Source organism: Anser cygnoides, chromosome 2 (assembly GCF_040182565.1).
Source record: "Anser cygnoides isolate HZ-2024a breed goose chromosome 2, Taihu_goose_T2T_genome, whole genome shotgun sequence".
NCBI classification, from domain to species: Eukaryota; Metazoa; Chordata; class Aves; order Anseriformes; family Anatidae; genus Anser; species Anser cygnoides.
The window spans coordinates 85290437-85314627 of record NC_089874.1 but is presented as its reverse complement, the minus strand read 5'-3'; the positions used below and the strand labels follow the sequence as shown (position 1 = coordinate 85314627).

The 24191-nt window shown below is 36.3% G+C and overlaps 1 protein-coding gene across 7 annotated transcripts in view; it reads right to left on the bottom strand.

The window, feature by feature from the left end:
• DNAH5 (dynein axonemal heavy chain 5) overlaps positions 1-24191 on the bottom strand; it is a 145882-nt gene that overhangs the window by 65783 nt on the left and 55908 nt on the right. For 6 of the 7 annotated variants that reach the window (XR_007158880.2, XR_007158883.2, XR_007158882.2 and 3 more), the window contains 20 exons: positions 23803-24038; positions 21512-21730; positions 20743-20805; positions 19526-19764; positions 18520-18760; positions 17874-18073; positions 16895-17048; positions 16102-16265; positions 15298-15454; positions 14191-14403; positions 13192-13416; positions 11716-11888; positions 10439-10617; positions 9351-9538; positions 8721-8915; positions 8295-8429; positions 7505-7612; positions 3288-3441; positions 2560-2706; positions 538-779 (listed from right to left, as the gene is read on the bottom strand). Coding sequence is in view for 4 of the 7 variants with exons in the window: in XM_048050198.2 (XP_047906155.2) it covers positions 538-779; positions 2560-2706; positions 3288-3441; positions 7505-7612; positions 8295-8429; positions 8721-8915; positions 9351-9538; positions 10439-10617; positions 11716-11888; positions 13192-13416; positions 14191-14403; positions 15298-15454; positions 16102-16265; positions 16895-17048; positions 17874-18073; positions 18520-18760; positions 19526-19764; positions 20743-20805; positions 21512-21730; positions 23803-24038 (3632 nt within the window). In the remaining 3 variants the exon portion in view is untranslated. The remainder of the gene's footprint in view (positions 1-537; positions 780-2559; positions 2707-3287; positions 3442-7504; positions 7613-8294; positions 8430-8720; positions 8916-9350; positions 9539-10438; positions 10618-11715; positions 11889-13191; positions 13417-14190; positions 14404-15297; positions 15455-16101; positions 16266-16894; positions 17049-17873; positions 18074-18519; positions 18761-19525; positions 19765-20742; positions 20806-21511; positions 21731-23802; positions 24039-24191) is intronic. The other variant, XM_048050200.2, reaches the window with a different exon arrangement.

The window sequence follows — 24191 nt, the reverse complement described above, 5'->3', positions numbered from 1 at the left end:
GAGGCATATCAACTTTTCCTTGATTGCCAGACAAATCAGAAATTTATGGACAAGGAATCCAGTTAAAGCAAGCAAATAAGACTTACAAGCATAAGAGGCTTTATGAGTTAAAAAGATAAGAAATTTGAGGATTTCTTGAGGATTGATAGATTTCCGAATCAGCCTGTTTGCTCCTTCTTCTTCGTTGCTCTGAAGCTGCAGCAGAAACTGCTAAAAAGTCAGTGTTTTGACAACTGAGCTGTTCTTCAGTTGCATAAATTACCTTGAATTACAGATTTATCCAATTATGTGAAATATATGAGGGTTGCTATTTTTTTTTAAGTGTAGTATGTTTACTATGTTCCTGAAAAAACATACTTTGTGCAATCTACCATAAACTCTGCCGTATTAAATACTCACCTATATATTTATACAGTATAAAGGCTATTTCATAACTAGAGTCACAAAATTAGGTCCTAAAGTAGCAATAGTAAAGTGCTGAATACAACCAATAGAACTTTCAATATATAAACAAATATAATCACTTAGCTACTGTACCTCCAGGATAGGACTCCAGTTGAGAACTGAAGAGCTCATGAATACCATCCCATTCCTTGAAACTGTTGCCGGAGAAGCATTATCAATATTATGAGGCTCAAAGACTATTTTACAATTTGGTGCCATAGGTATACGATCTCCATTTGCAAGTGTTAGAGTTCTGTTATCATCCAGGACAGAATTAAGGTTCTCAATCCAAATAGCATCAACTGGACCATCAAGAACTATCCAGATGTGGTCACCTACAGTCCAAAATAAAAGACAAAAATGCCTATGAAAGAAGTTTTAGTTTCTTTCAAGGACCAGTTTCTTCTCTCTTCAAACATATTTTCAACTAATTCTGAATTCATGCACACAGCTACAATCTCAGCTTTAAATACAATTACCATTTCCATTACTCACTTTCAATTAAGTACTTCAGTTTGTCACCTTATCATAATAATTATCCGTTACTCAGTATATAAAGTGTCATAAGCATATGTCATCAGTTTGTAATAGTCTGAAACACAGTTTTACGATTCCAGTTTTCAATTCAATAATAAATTAGGTTTACTTCAACTTACATAAAGCAACATAAAGATAGAAACTGCAGAACTATTTAAAACCACCATTCATCCGTTTCCAAAATGTTAGTGTAAATGTAGCGAGATTAAATGAAAGGAACACTTGAAAAACCACTTTCTCAAATAGCATGCTCACTTTCATACATAAAAAAGGACCATTAAGAAAAGATTCTTGTTTTTGATTCCCCTGCTTATAAACTTGATCCAGCTCCTTTGGAAGCTTTTACAGCTCTTTCCACTTAGTACCACAAATGTATATTAATGCATGCTTGGGTTTCCTGGGAGGGTCTAGGTCTGTGCTGCTCGCCTCAGTTAAGTACTGGGCAACCAGCCCCAGCTGGCAAGGCCCTTGCCCTGGCAGTCCCCTTGGCTTCCAGCTCCCCATCCCTTAGGATGCTAGCCCTGCTGTGCACTGCCAGAGAGATCTGTAGTCAGAAAGAGTCCCACTCTCATCTGCCTTCAGAGAGAGTCTTTACTATCTAGGTGCTGTGTTGCTAGGCATGAACCAAGAAGGTTCAGGATAAGAAAACTCACTTCTTAGCCAAACACCTTTATATTTAGAGGTTTTTCATAGCTACAGTACAGGCTTCTCAGGCATGAGATGGTCTTCATAAAGAGTCATTACAGGAGCATTGCAAATGGTGAATCTGACTGAGAAAGTCATGTGAGTATGCTAACTTAATATTTCATGCTGAGGGAAAAAACAGAACCAACAATTAATGAAATGCTACATTCCCCAGGGTACTACATTTCCAAATTTGAAACAAATCCAATAAAATTAAATCCAAAAATTATTTTTCCTATTTTAATGAATCTGTATCCTTAAAGACTAATGCTTTTTTTTTTTAATTGAACAACAAATGTTTGCATTTTCTCTTTACACCTTTTTTTTCCTTTTTAGTCCAAATGGCCTAATTATAAGGTCATATACTAACATTCAGACAAAACAAGGAAGAATCTATCTAGCACCAAACCACCAAGGCCCCTCCTTTAATCAATATAGCAGACTAAGAATATGCCAGAATTATTCTGTATATGTCAGGCAGAAATTGGTTGCCTATATGTTATTATCTAGCACCATTTCAGATGGACTGTGGCATATGCAGGGCTGGCAGATATGATACAACTTAAGGAGATTCACACCCTCCTATTACCGCAGTTTGAGACCTGGTAGAAATCCTGACAGCACCAAAATTTTATATTATAGCAGTGCTGTAGAAAAAGATTCTGACTTTCCGCTTTCTTTCATGCAAAAGCCTATCATTTCAAAGAGAGGGATAAGCAAAACAGTATTTGCTACACTACACAGTTTCAACACAAAGCATTTAGACCAGAGACATTTTAAATACAATTAACAGAAGTTCTTACAGCTATATTCAAGAAAAAAAAAATCAGCTACTGTGCTTTAGAGAGACCTGCAGCTTGTTTTGTTTTGGAGGAAGGGTTTTCTTTGGTATACCTTTCTTGGCTCTTAAAGTTTTTCTCCAGAGCGTTGAAAATATTCCATCTGTCCAATCATTGGTTGCCACATCAAGACGTCCAAACATCTGTGGTGCAGTTATAGCTTTAGGATTCATTCTCATTTCACGATGTGGCTGTCCACAATCTATGCAGGCAGATCATCAGTTAGTTTTGGTATTTCTTTTCAAAAGTCAGAGAACTTCAACAAATTCAACATCATTACACCCATGTGGATGGTTTAATACACATTCACCACTATAGTGAGACTGTGTGCTTACTTGGAAAATTTCCTAGCAGCACAAAATGATAGAGGTAGTAATTATATGCTGCAGATAAAGACCCTGTCTTGTGAATTGTGTTCAGAAAGGAAAAGGCCTAACTACTTATGGTAAGGGAAAGCTGTGAGCATTACCTCAGCTGAACAAGTAAGATGCTTTAAACACTTTTTCCAGCTGCCTACCCTGACAGTACTCCTCTTTCTCCTCTTTCTCAATGTTTCTAGAATAAAAATTTCTGATATATGGAAAACAGGATGTATATATTATATGAATTTGAATGTCAGGTATTTTTAAGTTTATAAAAGATGTTACCATGATAATTTTTAGTATCACAACACACTGAAACTGATTTTTCCAGTAAGTTATCCTCACAGTGAAGTAACTGAGTCTTCCTTTGAAGAAACAAAGCAGAATTTTGTAACATTTTATAATATAAATGCTCACATACCTGTCATGGCTTTCATCAAAGTGTGGATGCAAGTAGTTTTTCCTGCACCACTAGGCCCTAATGTCATTAATCCATGTCTTACTCTCTGAGTTTCAAAAAGCTGGATAACTTTCAGCTTCCAAGGAGGATGACAAACAAGTCCAGCATTCTCTACCTATAGATAGCAACAGAAATCCAGATTACCACCATTTTAGTGCACATGATACTTTGGTATTTTAAAAATCTTTATTCAATAGAAGACTACAATCTTTTTAAAGGTTTTGTGTATATGACAAACTATTTGGAAAAAGCAGAGTTTTTTGGTGTTCCAATATGTCTTCAGAGCAATAAGCTAAGATAAACCATTTTTTCTAACTCTTTTTTAGGGTTAATGTATCATTTTAACAAAAAGACAAGAATTTTAGAAACACTCTTCCTAGCAATGTCTTTCATAGCTACGAAATGTCTCACTTGCCAGTCAGAAAGATTTTATTATTGTTATTATTATGGCATGTTTCTAATTATAAAGTTCCTTAAATGCCTACAATAGCCTCAAGTTCTTCTGCAAATCATTTTGTAAAATATTCATCAGTGTGCAGAGATCTTGGAGTAACTTCTTCATGTTACCCTTCTGAGAAAAGACATGCTGTTTCAAAATCAAATATCATATGATTCTTTTATACCAGTAAGTTCACTAAGGCTTTCAGGCTAACGTTCCTGCCATCATGACCCCATGAAATCTCCTGTCAGAAATCAACTAAGCTCTGAAACCAGAGGACTGCCACAGTACATATGTGTCCATGTGTGTATTTATGTGTATATATATTTTTGAGACAGTGCTTTTCTCATCATATATTAAATCACATCACTTTAAAACTGCCAGTGCTTAGGCTAGCACTAATACATGCTGTATTACTCATGCCAGCTCAACTTATTTACCCCACTCTGCAAGGAAGCCAAGAAAAGAAGGCTGCACAGGATGCATTCATGAACTGCAACCATGAAGTATAAGCTGCCACCAACTCTTCAGCACCATCAAGAACACAACTGCTGAAGCAATGGAGTTTGCAAAGCACAGTGAAGACATCACATGCACCATTTTCATGGAAACACGACAAAATTCTGCTATCATTTACATCTTAACAGCTCTTGAAGCTAACAACAAACCTATCAAGCTGCCTTTAAGGTACTGAATACAGCTTTTTAGCTTCTTTCCAGAGTCCACATGTATCCAGTAAAATATCCACAAGGTAATGATGCACCCAGAGAACATATCTGAACTGATTTCCATCTTCACATAAAACAAGAAGGTCACTTCAGTTATTCCTTCAGCCTAATCAAGTCCTAATGGGCACTGGTATTTTCTTAATGATTTCTAATACACGTGGTTTCTGCAATAGTCTTATAGACTAGATATCCCTCATATTAAGGAGAAGCATGTTCACAAACAGACTCTATATGTTCTGAAAAGAACCTCTGTTAACAGCTGTTACACATACTGGATCTGGTTGGGATGGAGTTAATTTGCTTCGTAGCAGAACATATGTTGCTGTGGTTTAGATTTATGACCAAAACACACCAGTGTTTTGGCTATTACTGAACAGCACTTGCACTGCAACAAGGCCTTCTCCATTTCTCACAATGCCGTGCCAGCGCATAGGCAGAGAGTGGGCAAGAGGCTGGGAGCGGACACAGCTGTGACAGCTGACCCCAACAGAGCAAAGGGATATTTGTTACCATACGACATTATGCTCAGCAATAAAACTTGGAGGGAAGTTTCTCTGAAGTAGCTTTGCTTAGAGACCGGCTGGGCATTGGTCTGCTGGTGGTAAGTGACTGCTCTTGCATCACTTCTTTCTTCTTTTTTTTTTTTTCTTCACTTACAAAATGACTTTATCTCAACCCACGAGCTTATTTTTCCTCATTTTTGTCCATACAAATCCCTCCCCCATACCACTAGGGGAAAGCGTGCAAGCGACTGTGTAGGGGCATAGCTGCCAGCCAGGGTCAACCCACCACAACACATAAACACAGGAAAACACTTTCATTCAGGTAATGATGGTTTCTTCTTGATGATCTTTTCACAACAGCTTCTGCCTCCCTTTCCTAATAAAGACAGTCCTCTTAAATTTGACTCTGTCCTAACATAGCTGTTTTCATTGTACTGAATCATTATAGCTTTGAAAACGCAACTAAGAGCTCCATTCAATAAATGGATTGATCCTCATCCAAGACAAACAAAATTTGGCTGACCACTTTGGGTTTCTCTAGATATTAAGTTTTAGTAGAATGAGAAATACAGACGCACAACATTAAGCAAATGCCCAAAATAAACTACCGAAAATTTCAACACTGTCACTAAATTGTCATTCAACACTGTCACTAAATTGCATTGGGAGATCCCCAGATCTGATTTTTAATTACTTTTGCTCTACATAAGTTGATCACAGCTCTTCAAGTTTCCACCGCTGCTTAAGTATGGGCTGACAATATAGCATATCTGCAAGCAAGTGGTAGGAGTCTTAATGGTTTGTGTGGTGGTTTTACCCTGCTATGCAGCTGAACTCCACCACAACTGCTCTCTCACTCCCACTCCTCAAAAAAAAAAAAAAAAGAAAAAAAAACAGGAGGAGAAAATACGATGGAAAGGGCTCAAGGGCCAAGATAAGGACAGGGAGATCACCCACCAATTATCATGGGCAAAACAGACTCAGCATAGGGAAATTAATATAATTTATTGCCTATCACTAGTGGACTAGAACATCAAAAAACTAAAAAGCAAGCTAAAAACACCTTCCCCCCCATCCACCCTCTCCTAGCTACTTTCCCCAAGCAGCACAGGGGAACGGGGATTGGGGGCTGTAGCCAGTCCCTGGCACTTTGTCTCCACCACTCCTTCACAGTCACTCTCTGCCCCTGCTCCACGTGGGGTCCCTCCCACAGGATGCCGTCCTTCCCGAACTGATCCTGTGTCGGCTGCCCACAGGCAGCAGCTCTTCAAGAACTGCTCCAACATGGGTGTGTACCTCCTTCTGCACTGACCTTGGGGTCTGCAGGACTGGTTGTCCCTCCTTTCTCCCAGCTGCTGCTGTACAGCAGTGGTGTTTGTTTGTTTTTAGTTTGTTTGTTTGTTTTCCATTTTTTCAATCTGCTCTCCCAGAGGTCCAACCACCATCACTCCCTGTCTCGGCTCTGGCCAGCAGCAGGTCCCTTTTGGAGCCGGCAGGAGCCGGCTCTGATCTGACATGGGGCAGCTGCTGGGCTCTGCTCACAGAGGCCACACCTGCAGCCCACCTGCTACCATGTAAACGCAATTGCCACGTAAACCCAATACAGTTTGTTGTTAAATGGAGTTGATACTTTCTATGTCTGGCCTCATAGTTTACCAACAGTAGAGCTATGAAGACCATGTTATTATCACCTCTTTTTAATTTACTAGGAAATGCCAGTTTAAAGCATAAGATTCAGGTTTCATATAGTTTCTCCTAATGGAAACTATTTAAGAGTCCTTTTTTTAAAATCAACTGTATAAACTACAGAAAGTAAAACAGTTTTATAGACATTAGCTGATGATTCAACTCTTCCTTGCTAAGAAACCCATAAACAGACCTATTTATTTATAACTAATCATATTAAATATAAGTAAATGAGAAGTCATTTACTCAAATTCTTCAGAAATGTGTTTTTTCATGCTGTTTTTTCTTCTTGAGTGGTTTTTTTTTTTTTTTGAGCTTTTTATTTCTCTGTTTAACTATTAGATAATTATTTGAGGAATTATTGAAATTCTGGAGGAAAGTTTAATAAAACTGATCATTTAAGTGTTCATACTTCATTAACTTTGTAAATCCCACTGATGTTCTTAAGTCAGCCCTATCACAGTGTTCCAAAAGATCTAATGGAAACTGAAATAGAGGAAATGTCATTTTAGCAAAATCTTTCCTCAAGCACATGTTCTGTTGATTAGACTTTATACAACTATTAAATCCTAATTCACATAAGGCAAATGTACATACATATGCTTTTCAAACCGATCACCACAAATGATTCACAAGAATACCACAGGACACCACAACAATTCAGTGACATCCCTAATGATAAGACTAATATTAATATGCCAATGATAAAGATTTATGGAAAAGCTTAATCTTACCAGCTGGGTAGATTCAGCACCAGTAATTTCTACAGACACCTCATCATACTAGTTATGCCACAACAGCACATATCAAGAGAAACGTTACCTGTTTGTCAATAGCAGCTTCCAATTCAGGATACTGTACTTTATCAAGGTGTATATCTGGAAACAGATCTTCAATTAGACTTAGGAATAAGGGTTCATCTTCATCAATCTAGGGAAAATCAGGAGAGAAAAAAATATCTTTTTTATTTCCATTTATTCTAGCATCTCAGAAGACAACCTTTAATTATCATGGGCTAAAGAAATATTTAAAAACCTAAGGAACAATCCATGGTAACCCTTTAAGTGCTAAACACACTAGCAGGACAGAGCAGAAGGAGATCATGTTATGCTTCCAATAATGAAGTTATTGAAAATAAACCACTAATATACCAGTTGAATTTAATAAAGTAGATTTTAGTAATACCATTTATACAGATAGATTTTTTTTTGTCTAAGGTCTATAAAAGATAATAAAGGAGATGAAGTATCACATCAGAAGAGGTTTTGTTAACTATTTAAGTCTGTTGAGGTAGTACTCATTAGTATAAGTAACTTTTTAAAACAGTGACTAAATACAATAAGCAGAAAGCTTTAGGCCCAAAATTCCAAATAGGCTATTACACAGAGTTCTATTTGGTCATTTCTTTCTGTAGGTAGCAGTGGAAATAAGTTAAAAACAAAAATCTGAACAAATCAAGTCATCCAGTGAATGCAAGATTTCCAAGCTAGAATTAGAGGTAAAGGCCACATCCAGTCTGCTAGTGATCACCTTAACAGATTTAAACTGTGAGCCCAAAAACAGTTGGCTCCAAAGTATAGTTTAATTAATTTACTAGGTCCTCAGATCTTACCAGTTTAGACAGGTTCATGTCTCTCAGCACACGCATGACTATGGTAGACTCAGTATCTGTGGGATTTGCTCTTTTTGCTGCTCCCAATGTGCGTAGAACCGACAATATATTCCGCAAGCCAAAATCATAATGCACCTAAAATATATACAAAGTTTGGGAAAAAATTTCCCTAGTTTATGGGGATGAAACAATTCAAATTTATCATTCAAGGTATGAGAAGTGGTACATGTGGTACAAATGTCTCCTAACATCTGTTGTGGTTCCCCCTGAGAACCACACAGACATTCATTCACTCCCACGGTAGGAAGGGGAAGAGAACTGAAATAATATGATATAATAGGAAAATGTACAAATTAATACTAATAATTTGTGTCACCATTTATAGTCTTTCCTTAAGATAATTTTTCCACAAATGAAAATTATCACCTGTTTTGAAAGTTGTTCTTCACACAGCTTGTACAGTGTAAAGAACTTCCTTGCCAATACAACATTAGCAATAAAACCACAGCTAGCCAACTTGACACGAATTATAATTTGACGATCAGGAACCATCATGGCCACTGAACGGAAGTTGATCTTCAAGTTTTCAGGAAGTTCTTGCCGTCCAGCATATCCTGGATTCTGGAGAGAACAAGTTCTGATGTTGACCACCTTGCAGAAACCAAAGAATCAGCAAAGGAACATATAGTCTAATTTGACAAAAGTAGCTTTTTGGCTTTAAATCCCACGTAAAAAATGAATTATCAGCTAAATTTATCACCATATCTTTATAGCATTTTAGCCTCTCATATATGAGGTATGAAAGATGTGACACCTGAACTCTTCAAATCTATATTTCATTTGTCTTACAGGTCCAGTTTTGACTGGTTACTTCTAACTAACGTCAATGAAAAAGACCCAGTAAACTGTCTTTGTTAGCAATGCTCACATCTCAAATTGTCAGTGAATTCAAAGAACTGAGTGACATCAGAGTTAGCAAATACATTTAACATATCAGGTTAGAAGCGATTATCGTACAATCATCACAGGCACATCAGAAACCTACTGAATACCCACCATAGTAAGAAAGATGCCAAATTCAGGGTTCATTTCCACATTATCTCCATCAGTAAAAATAAAGCTTTTTTTATGTTCCTTCTTACATGTCAACACAATTGCAATTTGCTGTGCAGCTACTGATAGTACTGGTAAATCAATACGATTGAATTCATCAAAGCAGCCCCAGGAGCCAGACTGAGCAAGACCTTCAAAGAGAAGAGCAACTAAACATCTCACCATTATGTTGTTAATCCTTTTTTGGTATAATTCATAAGACAAAAAAATCAGATTCATCTGCCTTAGGAAAAAAAAAAAAGTCCTTTGGAGGGCTTAGTAAGGAACAAGGATAATAGTTTGATTCTTTTTAAGTCAAGAATGTACAAAGTTTCTGAAGTCTTCAAGCCTTTCTATGTTCTCTGACACAACAACATTAGATTTCTGCTCCTTTTATCAGTATCTTCAACATTTTTCCTGTTCCTCCCTACCTCCAAGAAAATCCCTGCAATAAGTCTATGAAAATATGATGTCATGTCAGTAGCTTATTTCACATAATAAAATGAACAGTAAAAGACAATTTCACTCAGAAGGAAGCTAGAGGTCACTCTGTGCCACAATTCCATTCTTCCACAGCTATTTGGGGGTGGGGGTGGGAATCACCGTCACCACAGTTGGTATCAATTTCTGATGCTTAAAATAATGTTGTTTGTATCTACCTTCAGTGAGCTGCGCCAATTGTTTTAAACGTATCTACTGCTATTCATGTATTTCTTTCAACTGATAAGAACTTTGACATTTGTAATGACAAAATACTGAAATCTAAATCCAACACATTCCAAGAGTCCAGTAATAAATTTCACGCACACATACACTGGCAGTCCTCCTTGATTATTTTAAGGGTATTTATATACCCTTTCATAAACTGTCTAATCTTATTAGACACTTCTATTTCTTGGAGAGAGTGTTGCAATGGTATTTTACATTCATATCAAGATATTAATTACTTGTGTTTGTTAAAAGACAGAGAACCAGCTGCTGATTACGTGTTAATCTTGACATACAAAGGTGTTCTCTAAGCATTTGTAACTTTCATATAGTCCACATCTTACCTTTGAATATCCTCCCAAGTCCTCGGAAATCCATCTGGTCTGAACAGTTGAAGACCACTACATATTTACCAAGACACCGTCCCATATCTTTGATGGTTTCAGTTTTTCCAGTTCCTGCAGGTCCCACAGGTGCTCCACCCATATTCATGCCTAAAGCTTGAGCCAAAGTGATATAACATCTAAAAGACAACAAGTTATCATCACTTAACAGGCAAAGTACACAGTTTTCTATGTTGTGCCAGAGGCTCTTACTCAAGCGTGTCACATGAGGAAGAACATATTTAAGAAGACAAGAAAAATACTGAAATGACATGCCTCTAATTACAATTTAAATCAGCCAGAAGAAAAACCCTTCACTCAGCCTCTCATGCGAGTAATACTATCGTTAGTCTCTTCATACATAAAAAGTGGAAGAACAGATAATCTTCAATAACCAGCAACCTGAAAGATCACAAGGGAAGAAAAAAGTTACAGCTACTCTGCCTAACCAGTTTGGTTAGCTTAGTTCCTAAATTGCTTTAGCTAAAGTAGCTCTGAACTACACCATACTGTGGAGTACAAGAATAAAGAACAGATATCTCTGACATATTATCCACCTTTAAAACTTGATCAGTGTATCTCATTTTCATAAATGAGATTGGTGTGTGATGCTGTAGAACACCATCTGTCAATTGTATCTAAAGAGAAGCTGCAGAATTTGCTGTATGAAATAGTTTTAAAAATCTATTTTTTCAAATCCCTTATTTTGTCACTTATTTAGTCATTTCATTTATAAAACTTTTTGTGTGTTATTACAGTTAGGTAGGTAGACATACCAGTTTATTGCAACTGAATAAAATTGATTTCCCTGTTTATTCTTCCTTAGCTGTTACCATTACTTGCCTGTAAACATGTATTTTTGTCCTCTCTCTCTCTCTCTGCATACTGTTATCTGTTGGATGTACCTGATCCTCGAGTATATTAGCATCGTATGCACACGGATCATAATCCCATGCTTTCCATACATAAGGAACATAAAAAAGCATAAAAGCACCACATAAAAGCATGTGGCAGAAATAAAGCCGGTTGGAAGTTATTCCATATTGTATGGAACAGAAACAAAAATATTAACGTATTTCATGTAAATGTATTGACTTTGATAATGACTGTGAAGGACAAACTCTGCAGAGATCTATTTTGCATCTAATAAGAATGACTAAATTGCTCTTGTAAATGCCTAGATTTGGGGTGAAAGAATAAACAAGAAAGAATAAACAAATAAAATCAGTCTTTGTCACCTGTCTGTAAGAGGAGTTATGACAAGCCTGTCAGTACAGCCCAAGAATTCATTCTGGTATGTGAAACCCACATCAGTGATATTAATCATCATTTTATCAGAGTCTTCATTAAAATAAAATCTACACTGTTTCAGCCACTCGAAGTCTGTAGGGCTCTTGATATGCTTGCAACACTAAGAAAAGAGGAAAAAGACAAAGAGTGTGGCATTCATGGTTAACATTTATTTCTGCGTTTATATTAACTCATCTAAGCGGTACTGTAAAGGCAGCACTGCAAACACAATGAAAGGCACAGTGTAAGCCAGTAGCACAAGAACAGTGGAGACCTTACTTTGGTTTCTACCACAAAAAAATCCTTAAGTGTTGCTGCTGTCCCTGGAACCACACTAAGGGAAAGGAAATTCTAAGTACAAATGTACAGTCCATGGCCTTACACAAAAGTCGTTAAATCTGGTTAACATTAAAATTCCTATTTCTACTATTCAACTCTATCATTTTATTTTCACATCTGAACAGAAGGAACGTAACTAATATCTGCACACTGTGACACTGTCTTGAAATACCTTTTTTTCTGATTTATATAGTGTCACGAAACTCATGATTTTTTTGTTTGTTTTTAATAAAGTATATCATGTTAAGAAATACAACAGAGCTGGGAGAATTCAAAGTTGACCAACTGAATATTAAAACACCTATCAGAAAAGAGGCCCCATTTAATTGTATCTAGAAATGATACTTCACATAGGATTGCTAGGATGATTTTAAGTAGAAACAACTGGTCCTACACTGGTGCCTGCCTATCCGCAATGGGTTAAAACTCAGTAATCCTTTCCCCAGACAGCATAATTAGAGTTAAGTCCAGATCTTCCTGAAGGTAAAAGGCATGCTAGCTTTTAATTTCAATTGTTTAAGGAGTAAATGCTTTCACTTTCCTAACTTCGGTATCCTGTGGCTGCATAAGAAGGTGTGAAGTGAATAAACAAACCTCTAAGTAATAATTAGGTATGCTATTGAAACTAGAACAGCAATGATGGCAGCTTCGAGAAACGTCAGGCTTTCTCCTGTACTATAACACTATATATTCATTTTATTTATTCTTCAAGACTCCCAAAGTAGTCTATAGAAAGGATGATTACTTGCCACATGTAGTAGATGAGGAAAAAGAAGTCCCTAACTGATCACACAGCAGACACGTCTGATTTAAATGGGCGAACACAAAGCACTATAAAATTCTTCTATGGCTGTGGGGGAGAGGGGGAAGCCGACAAACAACACAATTACTTAAAGAGAAGCTATGACACGTATTGAAGCAACACCAGCATTTCTGTAATATTCAAAGTCACACAGTCATTACAATCCTGAAATTAATTGTTTGGCTTAAGATGCAGGCATTCATACATCATAGCTACACTGTCTTCTTTCACATTGTTTTACATGACTACTGCCTCATATCTCAATAAATTTTTCAATACTTACCAGACCATCAAAGATGTCCCTCTGATGCACGTGAACAGTGATTAATGTCTCATATTTAATTCGCTCGACTGGGTTAAGGTCTTTTGTTGTCATATCTATTAGCATGTTTAGAAGATCCAGGAAAAACTGGTTTGTCTTTCGCATAATTTTTTTATCATACCTGGCATTAGTCAAAGCTTCTTCTGAGTCTCGTGTCCAAATCATTTGGATCCCCAACAACCCAACCTTATGAAACACGAAAGAGTATGCTTCATCATCTTTTCTATTTCACCTTAAACATACATTCACAGAAACAAATAAATAAATGATTCTGCCTACTTGTATAAAATTATTTATTCATGCTTCCATATAGAGGTCATTCAACCTGTGCATTTATTTTGTGTCCTAAATCCATTCATAAGCATCTAGTAAAGTCCACATTTCAGTCTCATAGATAGCACCTATGATGCACTGCTGACACAACCATTCAATATAATTTACATGAGATATAATAAATAACAAATCGGTTATCAGAATAATTAATGCTTCAATTTAATATATTCCTTCAGTAATTCATGAACTTTTTATTTCCTTTCCAAGAACATTCCTGATCACAAGTGAAGAAGCTCATACAGAGAAAATAATTTTCCCCCAGTGTCACCCACAGCTCCAAGCCTTTGACAACATGCAGTGTTTTCCTGAATGTATAAACAAACATACAATTTTACTACTTTTCTTTCAGTAGTTAGGTATTAAGTGTGTAAAGAAATAGTGTTAACTCTATTGCATTAATTTATTGTATTCAGCATCTTTTTGAACAAGAGCTTCAGGCTAAGTTTTGATCTTTTGGTTTCAGATATGTAAATTGGAATTTAAAAGACTGAAGTGATTAAGATAAATTTAAATGTCAGTTTTGCATTTGTAATACTGGCTGCAATCTTAATTGCAAAGACAAGAAAATCCCACCAATGTGCTAACCTATCTGTGAGCAATTTTTCATTAATTTAACAATGATTTTACCTGGGCTGGGTAAGTAGAAAGAAATTCAGTCAGCTGGAAACCAGTTTCCTGGATATGCATAGCTGCCTGGCGAATAACATGATGCAGTGACAGCTGGGATTCCTTCAACAGAGAATTCAGCCAAACTTCCACATTACCTTCAGCCATTACAGGTCTACTCAGCTCAATAGTCTCACCCTCTCGTGAGCTAATTGACAATATACGATCATATACCTAATAAAAGCAAGGCAAGAACAATTTATGATTTACAGATTTATCATCAATTTTCTGATCAATTTATGATCAGTAACTGCCTGATTTTCCTGCCAGCATTTCATTAAACCTTTTAAGGTCACTAAAATTTATATCAATCCATTAAGCAAATGTGAAAACAATAAAACCATTGCTTTCAGTATGAAGAAAGGCTTTAAACAAAACATTGCCACCTGAACATGAAGGCAAACCCCAATACACTGTCAACTCTTGAATTTTACTTCAATTTCAATGACAGCATACGCTTTCCAGTCACAATAAAGGAAACCTTCACTCATTAGTGGTGTATTAATATCGTAACATAAGTTGTCTTCTTAAAATAAAAAATAATGGAAACACTGAAGTTAAGAAACATGGTCATTGAAAGGAATTTCATGCATGTGGAGGAAGCAAATGTCTAAGGACATGCATACATATACAGAGGAAAAAAATATCTGTGTCACGATATATTTTTTTCATAAAGGGTGTAAGAAACTTGTTCTTCAAATAACATGTTTTCAAGCAATCTAGACATACAAATGTGCTCAAAAAGAATCTGAAGCTCATCTGAGAAGAAGCTAGCCTGTATTAAGCCACAGAAGACAGTTCAGTACCTAGGTGTGTTTTGTCTGAAACCTAAGCACTGGTGACAATTTTTGGTTTGTTTTGCTATTCTATATAAAGTTTTCCTATTAAGCAAATGAAGATATGAAACTAAATCTTATATTAGGAGAGCCTATGCAGCATTATAGTAAGTGATGAGCTTGGTAAAACAGCCAAATGCCCTATGCACCCAGCTTGCTTGCTATTTAACAAGTATCACAAATTGTTTAACAATTTGAAAGAATATAACTCTGAGATTTGGGCAACACATACCTTTTCATGGAACTTGACAGTTTTAATGTTGTCAAAGACATTCAGCAGATGTGCCTGTATAGTGTGAGAGTCTGATGCCTGGCCAAGAATTTCTAAGAGGGCAGGATCTGACACAAAGAAGAATCGTGGAAATAGGAGGCGTTTTTTTTCCAGATACCTGTATTTATAAATATTTTGGGGAGGAAGTAGACAGAAAGTGAATTAGGTTACTTTATACATCCTTTCCTCTTTAAAGGTGATATTTCTCACAACACCATTGTGAGAAAAAAATAGCAAAAATTGCAATTTATGTCATTGGTACCTCCAATAATTCTTATTCATTGTACCTTCATGTAAAGTACCTGCTTTAAGACTACTCTTTCAGCATCAAAAATCATTTAATTGAAAGCTTTTATTGTTAGCTATGATGTAAATACTACTAAAATGAAATTAAAGTGAAGTGTTTTTTTATTAGGTCAGTTACTTGCTGCTTAGGTACCTCATGCTGAATTTCTCCCACACATGTGAAGGATCTGAAAAGAATATATAGACCTAGACTCCCTGCTGTATTGAAAACAGGCAGAAACAGCTCCAGTATCAGCAGAGATAGTGACAGCTTAGTCACAAATCAAATACTTACCAGTTTGGTACTAGCAATTTCTTTGGAGGTGTTGCACTATCCTGATACCTTGTTTGCTCAGTTCAACTGAATTCATAGAGAAATAAACACACAATCTTTGCAAAGTCCATGGGACAGTACTTCCTTTTTAGCTAGTTAAGCAATTCACAACTATCTGCCCGAGACTGGTCTTGTGGTAATCTTACCCTGTGAGTGATTTCTGACAGATTTCAAGCTGTTCTAGTAAATGTGGTAGTAGCTGTCCCATGATTTCATCTCCAACGCAGCACTGAACAACATTAGGGGTTTCATGAGCTCGGGTCATGATCCTCACCCAGGATTTATCAATGTTAGAGAAACGCTTTGCTTCCTGTCAAAACATGGGGGTAAAGATGGAGAGGAAGGGATGGGGGAAGGAAGAGAGAAGAGGCAAAAGGAACTTGCTAGCAGAATTGGCACCAGTAATCTTCTCACAAGTAATTACCAGAGTCCAACCCCAAAGATTTTTCAGTTTAGAAAAACACAAATCTTTCTGCTCACATAATACAGCTTATTTTATACTTCACTGCCAAGCCTGCTATCAACTTTTTCTTCCAATCATTCTTAGAGTAAAACACAGAAAACGCCTTATGCTTGAATTGCATGATCCAAATTTGAAGAGTTTTTCTAAAAATTGAATTACTTCTAATTCCAAAAGCAATATAGAAAAATTTAAGACAAGTATTCCTAGCAAAACTGCGGGTGCTACTAGGCTACTGGTAAGTACTACAAGGCTAACTTAACAAGGCTAGGCTACCACTACGCAAAACACTTACACAAATATTGGTTAATAATTTAACAATCTAGAAATAAAATGATAACTAGATAAATATGTCTTAGCAAGTCTAATTTTGTTAAGCACCAAAACAATGAAGCTTATGTTACTGCACCAGTTACATCACAATTAATTTTTTTTCTTAAAATTTAGAAAACCAAACTGAAAAAGGCAGGTCTGAAAACCTTTGGAAGCTGCTTTGCTATGTCACCACCAACGAACACAGCTTCTAAGTAAATCCACAAGTTCTGCACAGTCATCCAGTTCTCAATGATATCTGTTGTGTTGGAAAGATAGTGCACCCATTTTTGAATCTGTGTCTTGAATGGTGTGTTGTATCTAAAATTAAAAAAGATACTTGCTTTACTTCAGGCAGGAAAAAAGTTTCTTGAAAGCCAGCTCAGTCTTCTAACATAAGGAGGAATAATTTTGCCACTTGCATGTTTGTCAAGTTAAAGTATACTAACCCATACCTTACTCAATTCAGTTAGTTAGGGGCTAAAAAGAAATCAGCTCCAACTTGCGCCTTTGTGCACATGGTATGTAGCACAGCTCTGAATAAGCAGGAGATGAATGGGAGTAAGATTTAAATCATTCTAAGGTAAAGGGGTTTCAAAAAGGGACTACGTAATCTCTTCAAAGCTGCAAAACTCATAGTGACCAGGTCCTTATCAACCAAACATTTGCTTCTGGACATCTTCCTGATGATCAGGTTCTGTGTTCCTTATTTTATCCAGGAGCTTTGACATGTAAAACCACACAAACCAGAGTTCATCTTAAGTTGGATTTTCAGTACCTTCAGCAAAAGTCTGCAAAAGAGGTAGTGGTCTACCACGAGGGCAGAGTAGCAGTGCCTATAATACCAGTAGGACCCCTGCCACAACCAGGCAGTGTTCCCTTTTATGTTTATCACCACTGTCTTGCATCCATGGAAACTATCCAGCTGATTAATCAGAAGTCTGAACACATTATTTCAAAATAACTTAATGCAGGAAAACAGACAATGAGAACTAGCCCATGAACAGCTCAAGGACAAGTAAGCTTTTAGTTTTTATCTAGATGTTTACTTTCCTTCTCCTTTGTGAAAGATAAATTTCTTCAATAAAACAAAGCCTCTTGCTGATATTTATAACTCACACAAATACGCAGTGCCTTTCTTGTTACCTGTTACTCATGAGAGAACCAAGAATCATCAAGCTGTCCTCCATGGTAGCAATTGTTTCTGATGTGCTGTCTCCTCTTAAAAGAAGTTCCCCACGGGTTTTAAAGTTTGCAAAGATAAACGTTTTGTTGTCCCATTCAGCTATCACTTGTTTTAACTTCTGCTCAATGTCTTTCTCCTTCACAGCACTTATGCAGATATCCTTTTAAATAAATAAGATGTCAAAACAAGTTATCAACTGTTCAGGTCTTTGGTGTCCAAATCGAACTGGCATTTCCTTTAACTCTATTTAGTTTGATGAGCAATTATTTATCAACTGGAAAGATTTACAAACATAAAAACACCATAGCTAATAATCCATGTACCACATCACAATATGGTCAAGTTTGTGGAGACTACAAGAATAATACAGTGATTATTTTCATAACTTTAATATTGCAAAGCATCCTCATAAATTAACTCGTGAGCCACATGGCATGGTTTATTAAAGTTGACACCACAATACATGCATCATTATTTTACACAGAAAACTGAAGTGACAGACTATTTCTCTGTTCTTTCTTTGGAAATACTGTTTTCCTTCTTACTACTGTTACTCAGATATTATCTGAGCAGATTGCTTACTTTCACGCATCCATTTCACAATACCTCTATTTCCTCTTTATATCTGAGTAGTGGAGCTTCCATAATATTCCTCAGTTTGAATGTTTCACTTTCCACATCAAAGCTGTGCTCAGTGAGATCTGTAATCCGCTTCCAGTGCCGAGGCATCATTGCTTTATTTGACATATGCTCAAGCAATGGACAACATTCACAGAAGTCCTCAATAGTCTTCTTTAGGTCAAAAAAGGCCTGCCATTGCTTTACACCACGAGGAAGCTTATGGCATCTACATAAAAATAATCCAAGTTTTCTCACACAGTTTCAAATATTCTTTCTGTTACCCATTTAACCACCATATATAGTTTTAACATTAAACTACATACCCTCCAATTCAGGTTCCCTGTATTTTGAAGATTCTGTATATGACTAAATATTTCCAGTCTATTTCACTGACTGGTAGGTGGTCACCTGCAGGCTCACCCTAAGAAGTGTAGCTGCATAATTCCAATATACTTTGTCCAAGTGACCTTCAAAGACAATTGAATCACTTTATTCTTGATTTCATCTTTTGGTGAGGCTTATGAGATGAACTGCTCTATTCTCTAGCAAAACCACTGTTTCTCAGAACAGGCAGATTTAATTCTTTAAATCATTTGATTCCTGATTTCATTAAAAGTTCATAGTCTATGCATGCAATATATCCTATTTTGTAGCAAAAATATTCAGCAATTCACTAACCTGCCTTTGATATATAGGGCGAATCTCTCTCATGACTAATAATATTAAAACAAACAAGTTAAATTTGAATCATGAAGAAAATAAATAGCAATTTTAATGTACGGAAAGAAAGGAAGGAAGGAAGGAAGGAAGCTACCCAAACTCTCTAAGCAGCAATAATCCTCAACATTTAGAGTCTAAACTGGCTCCCTTAAATTATGTATTGGTAATGGACATATTTTTCAATTAAAATTAATGATGCTAACCAATTATAATCATATTTAAGAAGTAACAAAAGTATTTTAGGCTTCTTTTCACAGAAAGAGTTTCTCACCTGTTCTGAAACTCCAGAAGTTCACTATTAATTTTTCCAGTGTCTAATTCTGACCAAAGAATATCATAGTAGCCACTGACTGTGTCAAGGACATTGTTATATAGATTATAGAGTTTCTGTAACAGAGTCAGTTCCTTCTTTATTTCAAGTAGCTGAGGATACTGTGTAACAGGCAAACCAAAAAGATCTTCCCCACCAGTATAAGCAATATATTTCCGAAAAAGATTATCAAATCGATTCTAGAGAGAAAGCAAGCAATTACATGTAATACATTTAAATACATCTGGCATTATGCTTACAGCTGCATTAGTGGTTAAAATCTAGTAAATGCTAAAAGGATGTACAGGAGATACTAACACCTTACTGTCAACAGGTTTTGATTGAAATTTTCATGTGAAAAAACTTTTTAGGAGTTTGGAATTTGGAGGCACATCTTTAGAAGTTGACAGGGAGGTCATTTATTCCACGTAGCACAGTGACAGAATAAACAGTACATGGTAAGCTTGCATTTGAAAGAGGTTGAGCATGATGTGGAAAGCAAAGAGAGGTGGATGCTGCAAATTTTAACTCCTCAAGTAAGCTGTGCAACTCTCTTAATGAAGGGTCAAAGTAAGGATTATTCCTGTTTGAGCAGCAGAAAGAACAACAAATTTACTTGACAGCTGCTATATAACTGAGGAAACATATAAGAAAACCAAACAAATAACACAATGGGAAAAGGAAAACAATTAGAAGACAGCGTTACAGGAGAAGAAATTAACCACTGCACAAAGAAACATTTCAACAGTAGAAATAGTCAGTTTGTACGGAAACTTTTAAAACTTTTTTTTTTTTAAGTAAGAAAAGGAGAACAAAAAGAATTGGGCAAAATTGCAGTCATGCAAAAGCCACGCTGATGAACACAAGAACAGCCTATCGCCAAATACACTCAACTTGAGAGTAGGTTCTGATCCAGACACCTGAATCTACTTATTACTCATTACCTATGCAGCCTCTCTTATGCAGCTCCTAAAATTACCATTTTAATCAACATTCCTTGAAAATGTTGGAAAAAATACCATCTTATCTTTCATCATTAAGTTAAAATAGACTTTGCCCAACCAGTAACCCTATATATCAATGAAAATTAGTTCAGCTATCCTAGATTCATTCTCAAAGCCTTCAGTTGTTAGTTTATTTGCAACAAGCATTAAGAAATATTTTAGAATGAATAGTACCTGAAACATAGTAAGCCTGTCACTGGCTTCATGAGGCTCTAAGCCAACCACCATTGGCCCATTCTGGAAAAAAAAAAAAAAAAAAGAGTTTAGAGTGAGTGAGTTCAGAGAACACAAATAACCACAAATTATTTCTAAGCAGCATTTTCCAAAAAAAGTGATTAGAAACGCAAACATTTTTGTGGTTGCAGGATTCCGTCCTTACATCAGGTTGCAGTTGAACTGAGAGACTACAAAATTACCTACTAAAACAAAAAAATACTTTCAAAAGAGAACAACGACAAGCCATTTTCTTTTTAATACAGAAGTTTTGTTAATATTGGAAAAGGTAGGCAAGAGTTGCACATTTATCAATAAAAAATAAGTATTAGTTAAAAGACTAGTTCAGCTTGACTCATATTCTACTGAGAAGGCATATAAGAGCTGAAGTCATTTCTACTTACATTCAAGATCCGAAAACTCTTATATTCTAACATAATTCCTCTTTAACCTCAACCTTCATGTTTGCACGTGCTAACAAGCTCTGTATCATGAACTCTGTGTGTCTCCAGCCTTTCTTTAAGAGCTGGTTACCAGATTAAACTTCAGTCACACACAAAGAAAGAACCAAAGCCTGTCCTGCATTGAAACTCAAATATCACATTAACAAGAATAAACATACTCTTCAGATAGTAGAGAAACATTCCACTATTTAGTCAACTCCACTGTCTTTCCATGCTTCCACAGCTCCTCAAAAACTCCTCTAACACAATATAACATAAACTCCTACCTGATCATAATCTGAATAGAACTGAGCACAGTCTTCAGTAAAAGTCTTCACAGTGCTAATGAGTTCTCCTCTGAACTTTGGCTGCAAAGCAATGAGCTCATTCTGCACTTCATTTGCTCGGAGTAGCAATTTTTCCCAAGTGTAATGCAAAGTATCCACCTTCTCTGACTCTTCCTTGGCCACAAGTAGATCATATTTGTTTAACATAGCATAGGATTCCTGTCAGAAGGTTGGATCAAGATAAACAAAAGATGTTAAGAGATGTTAATTTTAGACATATATGTATATTAACATTTTAAATGTTTAAGAATGAGAATGACTTGCTAGAAATAACAGAAAATTTGTTCTTTTTACATAGCAATTGGCACAATCCGGCAAGCCAATGCCAAACCAGAAGAAATATCAAAAGGAAAAATAGCTTGCTCTCCTTTACTCCTAACCTTTCACATAGCATTCTGCTTTCTGACAGATTATTTGCTCTATTGCCATCTGTATCCCTAAAAACTATTTCCAGCAAAAGTACTGCTAAAGTCTACAGGTTCTAGTTTCATTTTAATAAGAATATTATTCAGATCCAGTATGACCCAAGCTGAATATTACAGGAGGTGAGCCATAAGAAAGTAACTAACCAGAGGTCTCCAAGTTAGCAAAGCAAGCAAACATCTGTTCAATACAGACACTGAAACCTCACTTCATGTCTTCAACAACAAAGCATTAAGAAACCATTTCAAAAGTTACAACTAATACGCAGAAGCTGTTTCAAAAGTTAAAACTATTCTACAATAGAATCACAGAACGGTCAGGGGGGACCATTAAAGATTAACTAGTTCCAACTCCCATGCCATAGGTAAGGACAACTTTCAGTAGATCAGGTTGCTCAAAGCCCTGTCCAATCCAACCTTGAACACTTCAAATGATGTGGCATCCATGATTCCACCAGACAACTTGTTCCATCACCTCACTGCCCTCATCATGACTTTTTTTTTTCCTTATACCCACTCTAAATGTACGGTCTTTCAATTTAAAACCTTTTGCCTTGTCCTGGGGCAGTTCCTACTCTAAACCACCTTTTGCCTCAACAAGTTTACTACAGGCCCTGGTAAAAAGTCTCTCTCTGTTATGACTTCTCATGACTATAAATATACTTAATGGTCCTTTGTTTTCCAGGAACAATGATCTCCATTTGTACCACCCCTGTGTTGTTAACACTACACATTCTAAAATCCTTAGCCAAGTCTCACAAAAACACAAATAAAATTAACTTACTGTATTTCAACCTAAATAGTAGGTGAAATTCACTTACTGTGAACTAGCATAGGGTAAGGTAGCAATAAATTTTTGTGGCCTAACAGTTTAATCTGTCAATTTTTTCAGAAAGTAGAATTATTTCCATTTTCTGGTTTGATCACCTTGCAAATTATCGAAATGGAAACATAACTATCTGCCTGCCACCCTACTGTGAGGAAAATTCATCAACCTGTTTCAAAAATCTGAAGCATGACTCCTTGTGCCTATGGACTCCACGCTCCTGCTTTTATAATCGGAGTTTTAGGAATACTTGGCTACCAAGGCTCATATGCCTAGGCTCCACATCATAGAGCAAACCAGGCCAGGTCTTACCACAAACTTCTAAAATGTCAGCTCCTAAGAGACTCCAGTACCTATAAAAATGTCACAGATGTTTCCAGCTGTGGATGTGCTTTGCTTTTCACCATAAACTACTAGTACTAGTTTGCTCCTTCACAGAACTAGGGAGACCCTCACAGCTTCTAAGGCTGAGTGTTTTGTTCCTTCTTAGATTTCTTCTGTGAAATACAGAAGGGCTCTGGGCTGATTTCCATTATTTGCACATACTGCATTTCATAAATTACCTCAGCTCAGCTCAAACTAGGTGAGAAAAGACAGGTGTGAGATATTTGTCTGACAGCAAATACACTTTTGGCATTTTCAAAATAGAAAAATAGATCTGTTGATATTTTTTAGATATGAATTCTGTGTTAACTTTCAATATTAAAAAAAAATAATAATAAAATAAGACAACCCTGACAATAAAAGTATGGGTAATTGGGAATCATGAACGTGTCTTACAAAACAAATTCTTCTGAACATCTAGACAATTGCGCATTTTGCAAAACTACGGTATTATTAAAAAAAAGGTTTACAGGAACAACAACAGGTCTGCCACCCAACATTTACTACATATGAAATCAAAGTGCACTGTTAAATTCTAACCCAGAAAATAATTGCTCTGTAGAAACGTTACCCATACATGCAACATTCCTGTTAACTACCTCAATAGGCCCGACTTTAGAGTCTATGGAGATCTGTAGTTCTCTGATCTCTTTTAATGCAGACATGGCTGTTCTTATATCATCCAGATCCTCAATGCGGCGATTTAACTTCTTGTCAGTTTCCTCTATAAAAGTGAAAATTGTCTCCATCTCTGTTCTGTACTTCTTATTACAATGATAACCTAGGAGAGTCATCCAGGCTTTGGTTTCTGCTCTCAGTGCTAGCTTCAGATCACCTAAAAACATTGAACACACAATAGAAATGTAGATATTTTAGATATATTAAGATGTACTTTTAATCTTGTTTGAATATGTATTCTCTTCACTCCCAGTTCTGTTTTTTTTTTTCAGTCTAAACATGCATGTGCAGAAAAAATGAAACCATTTTG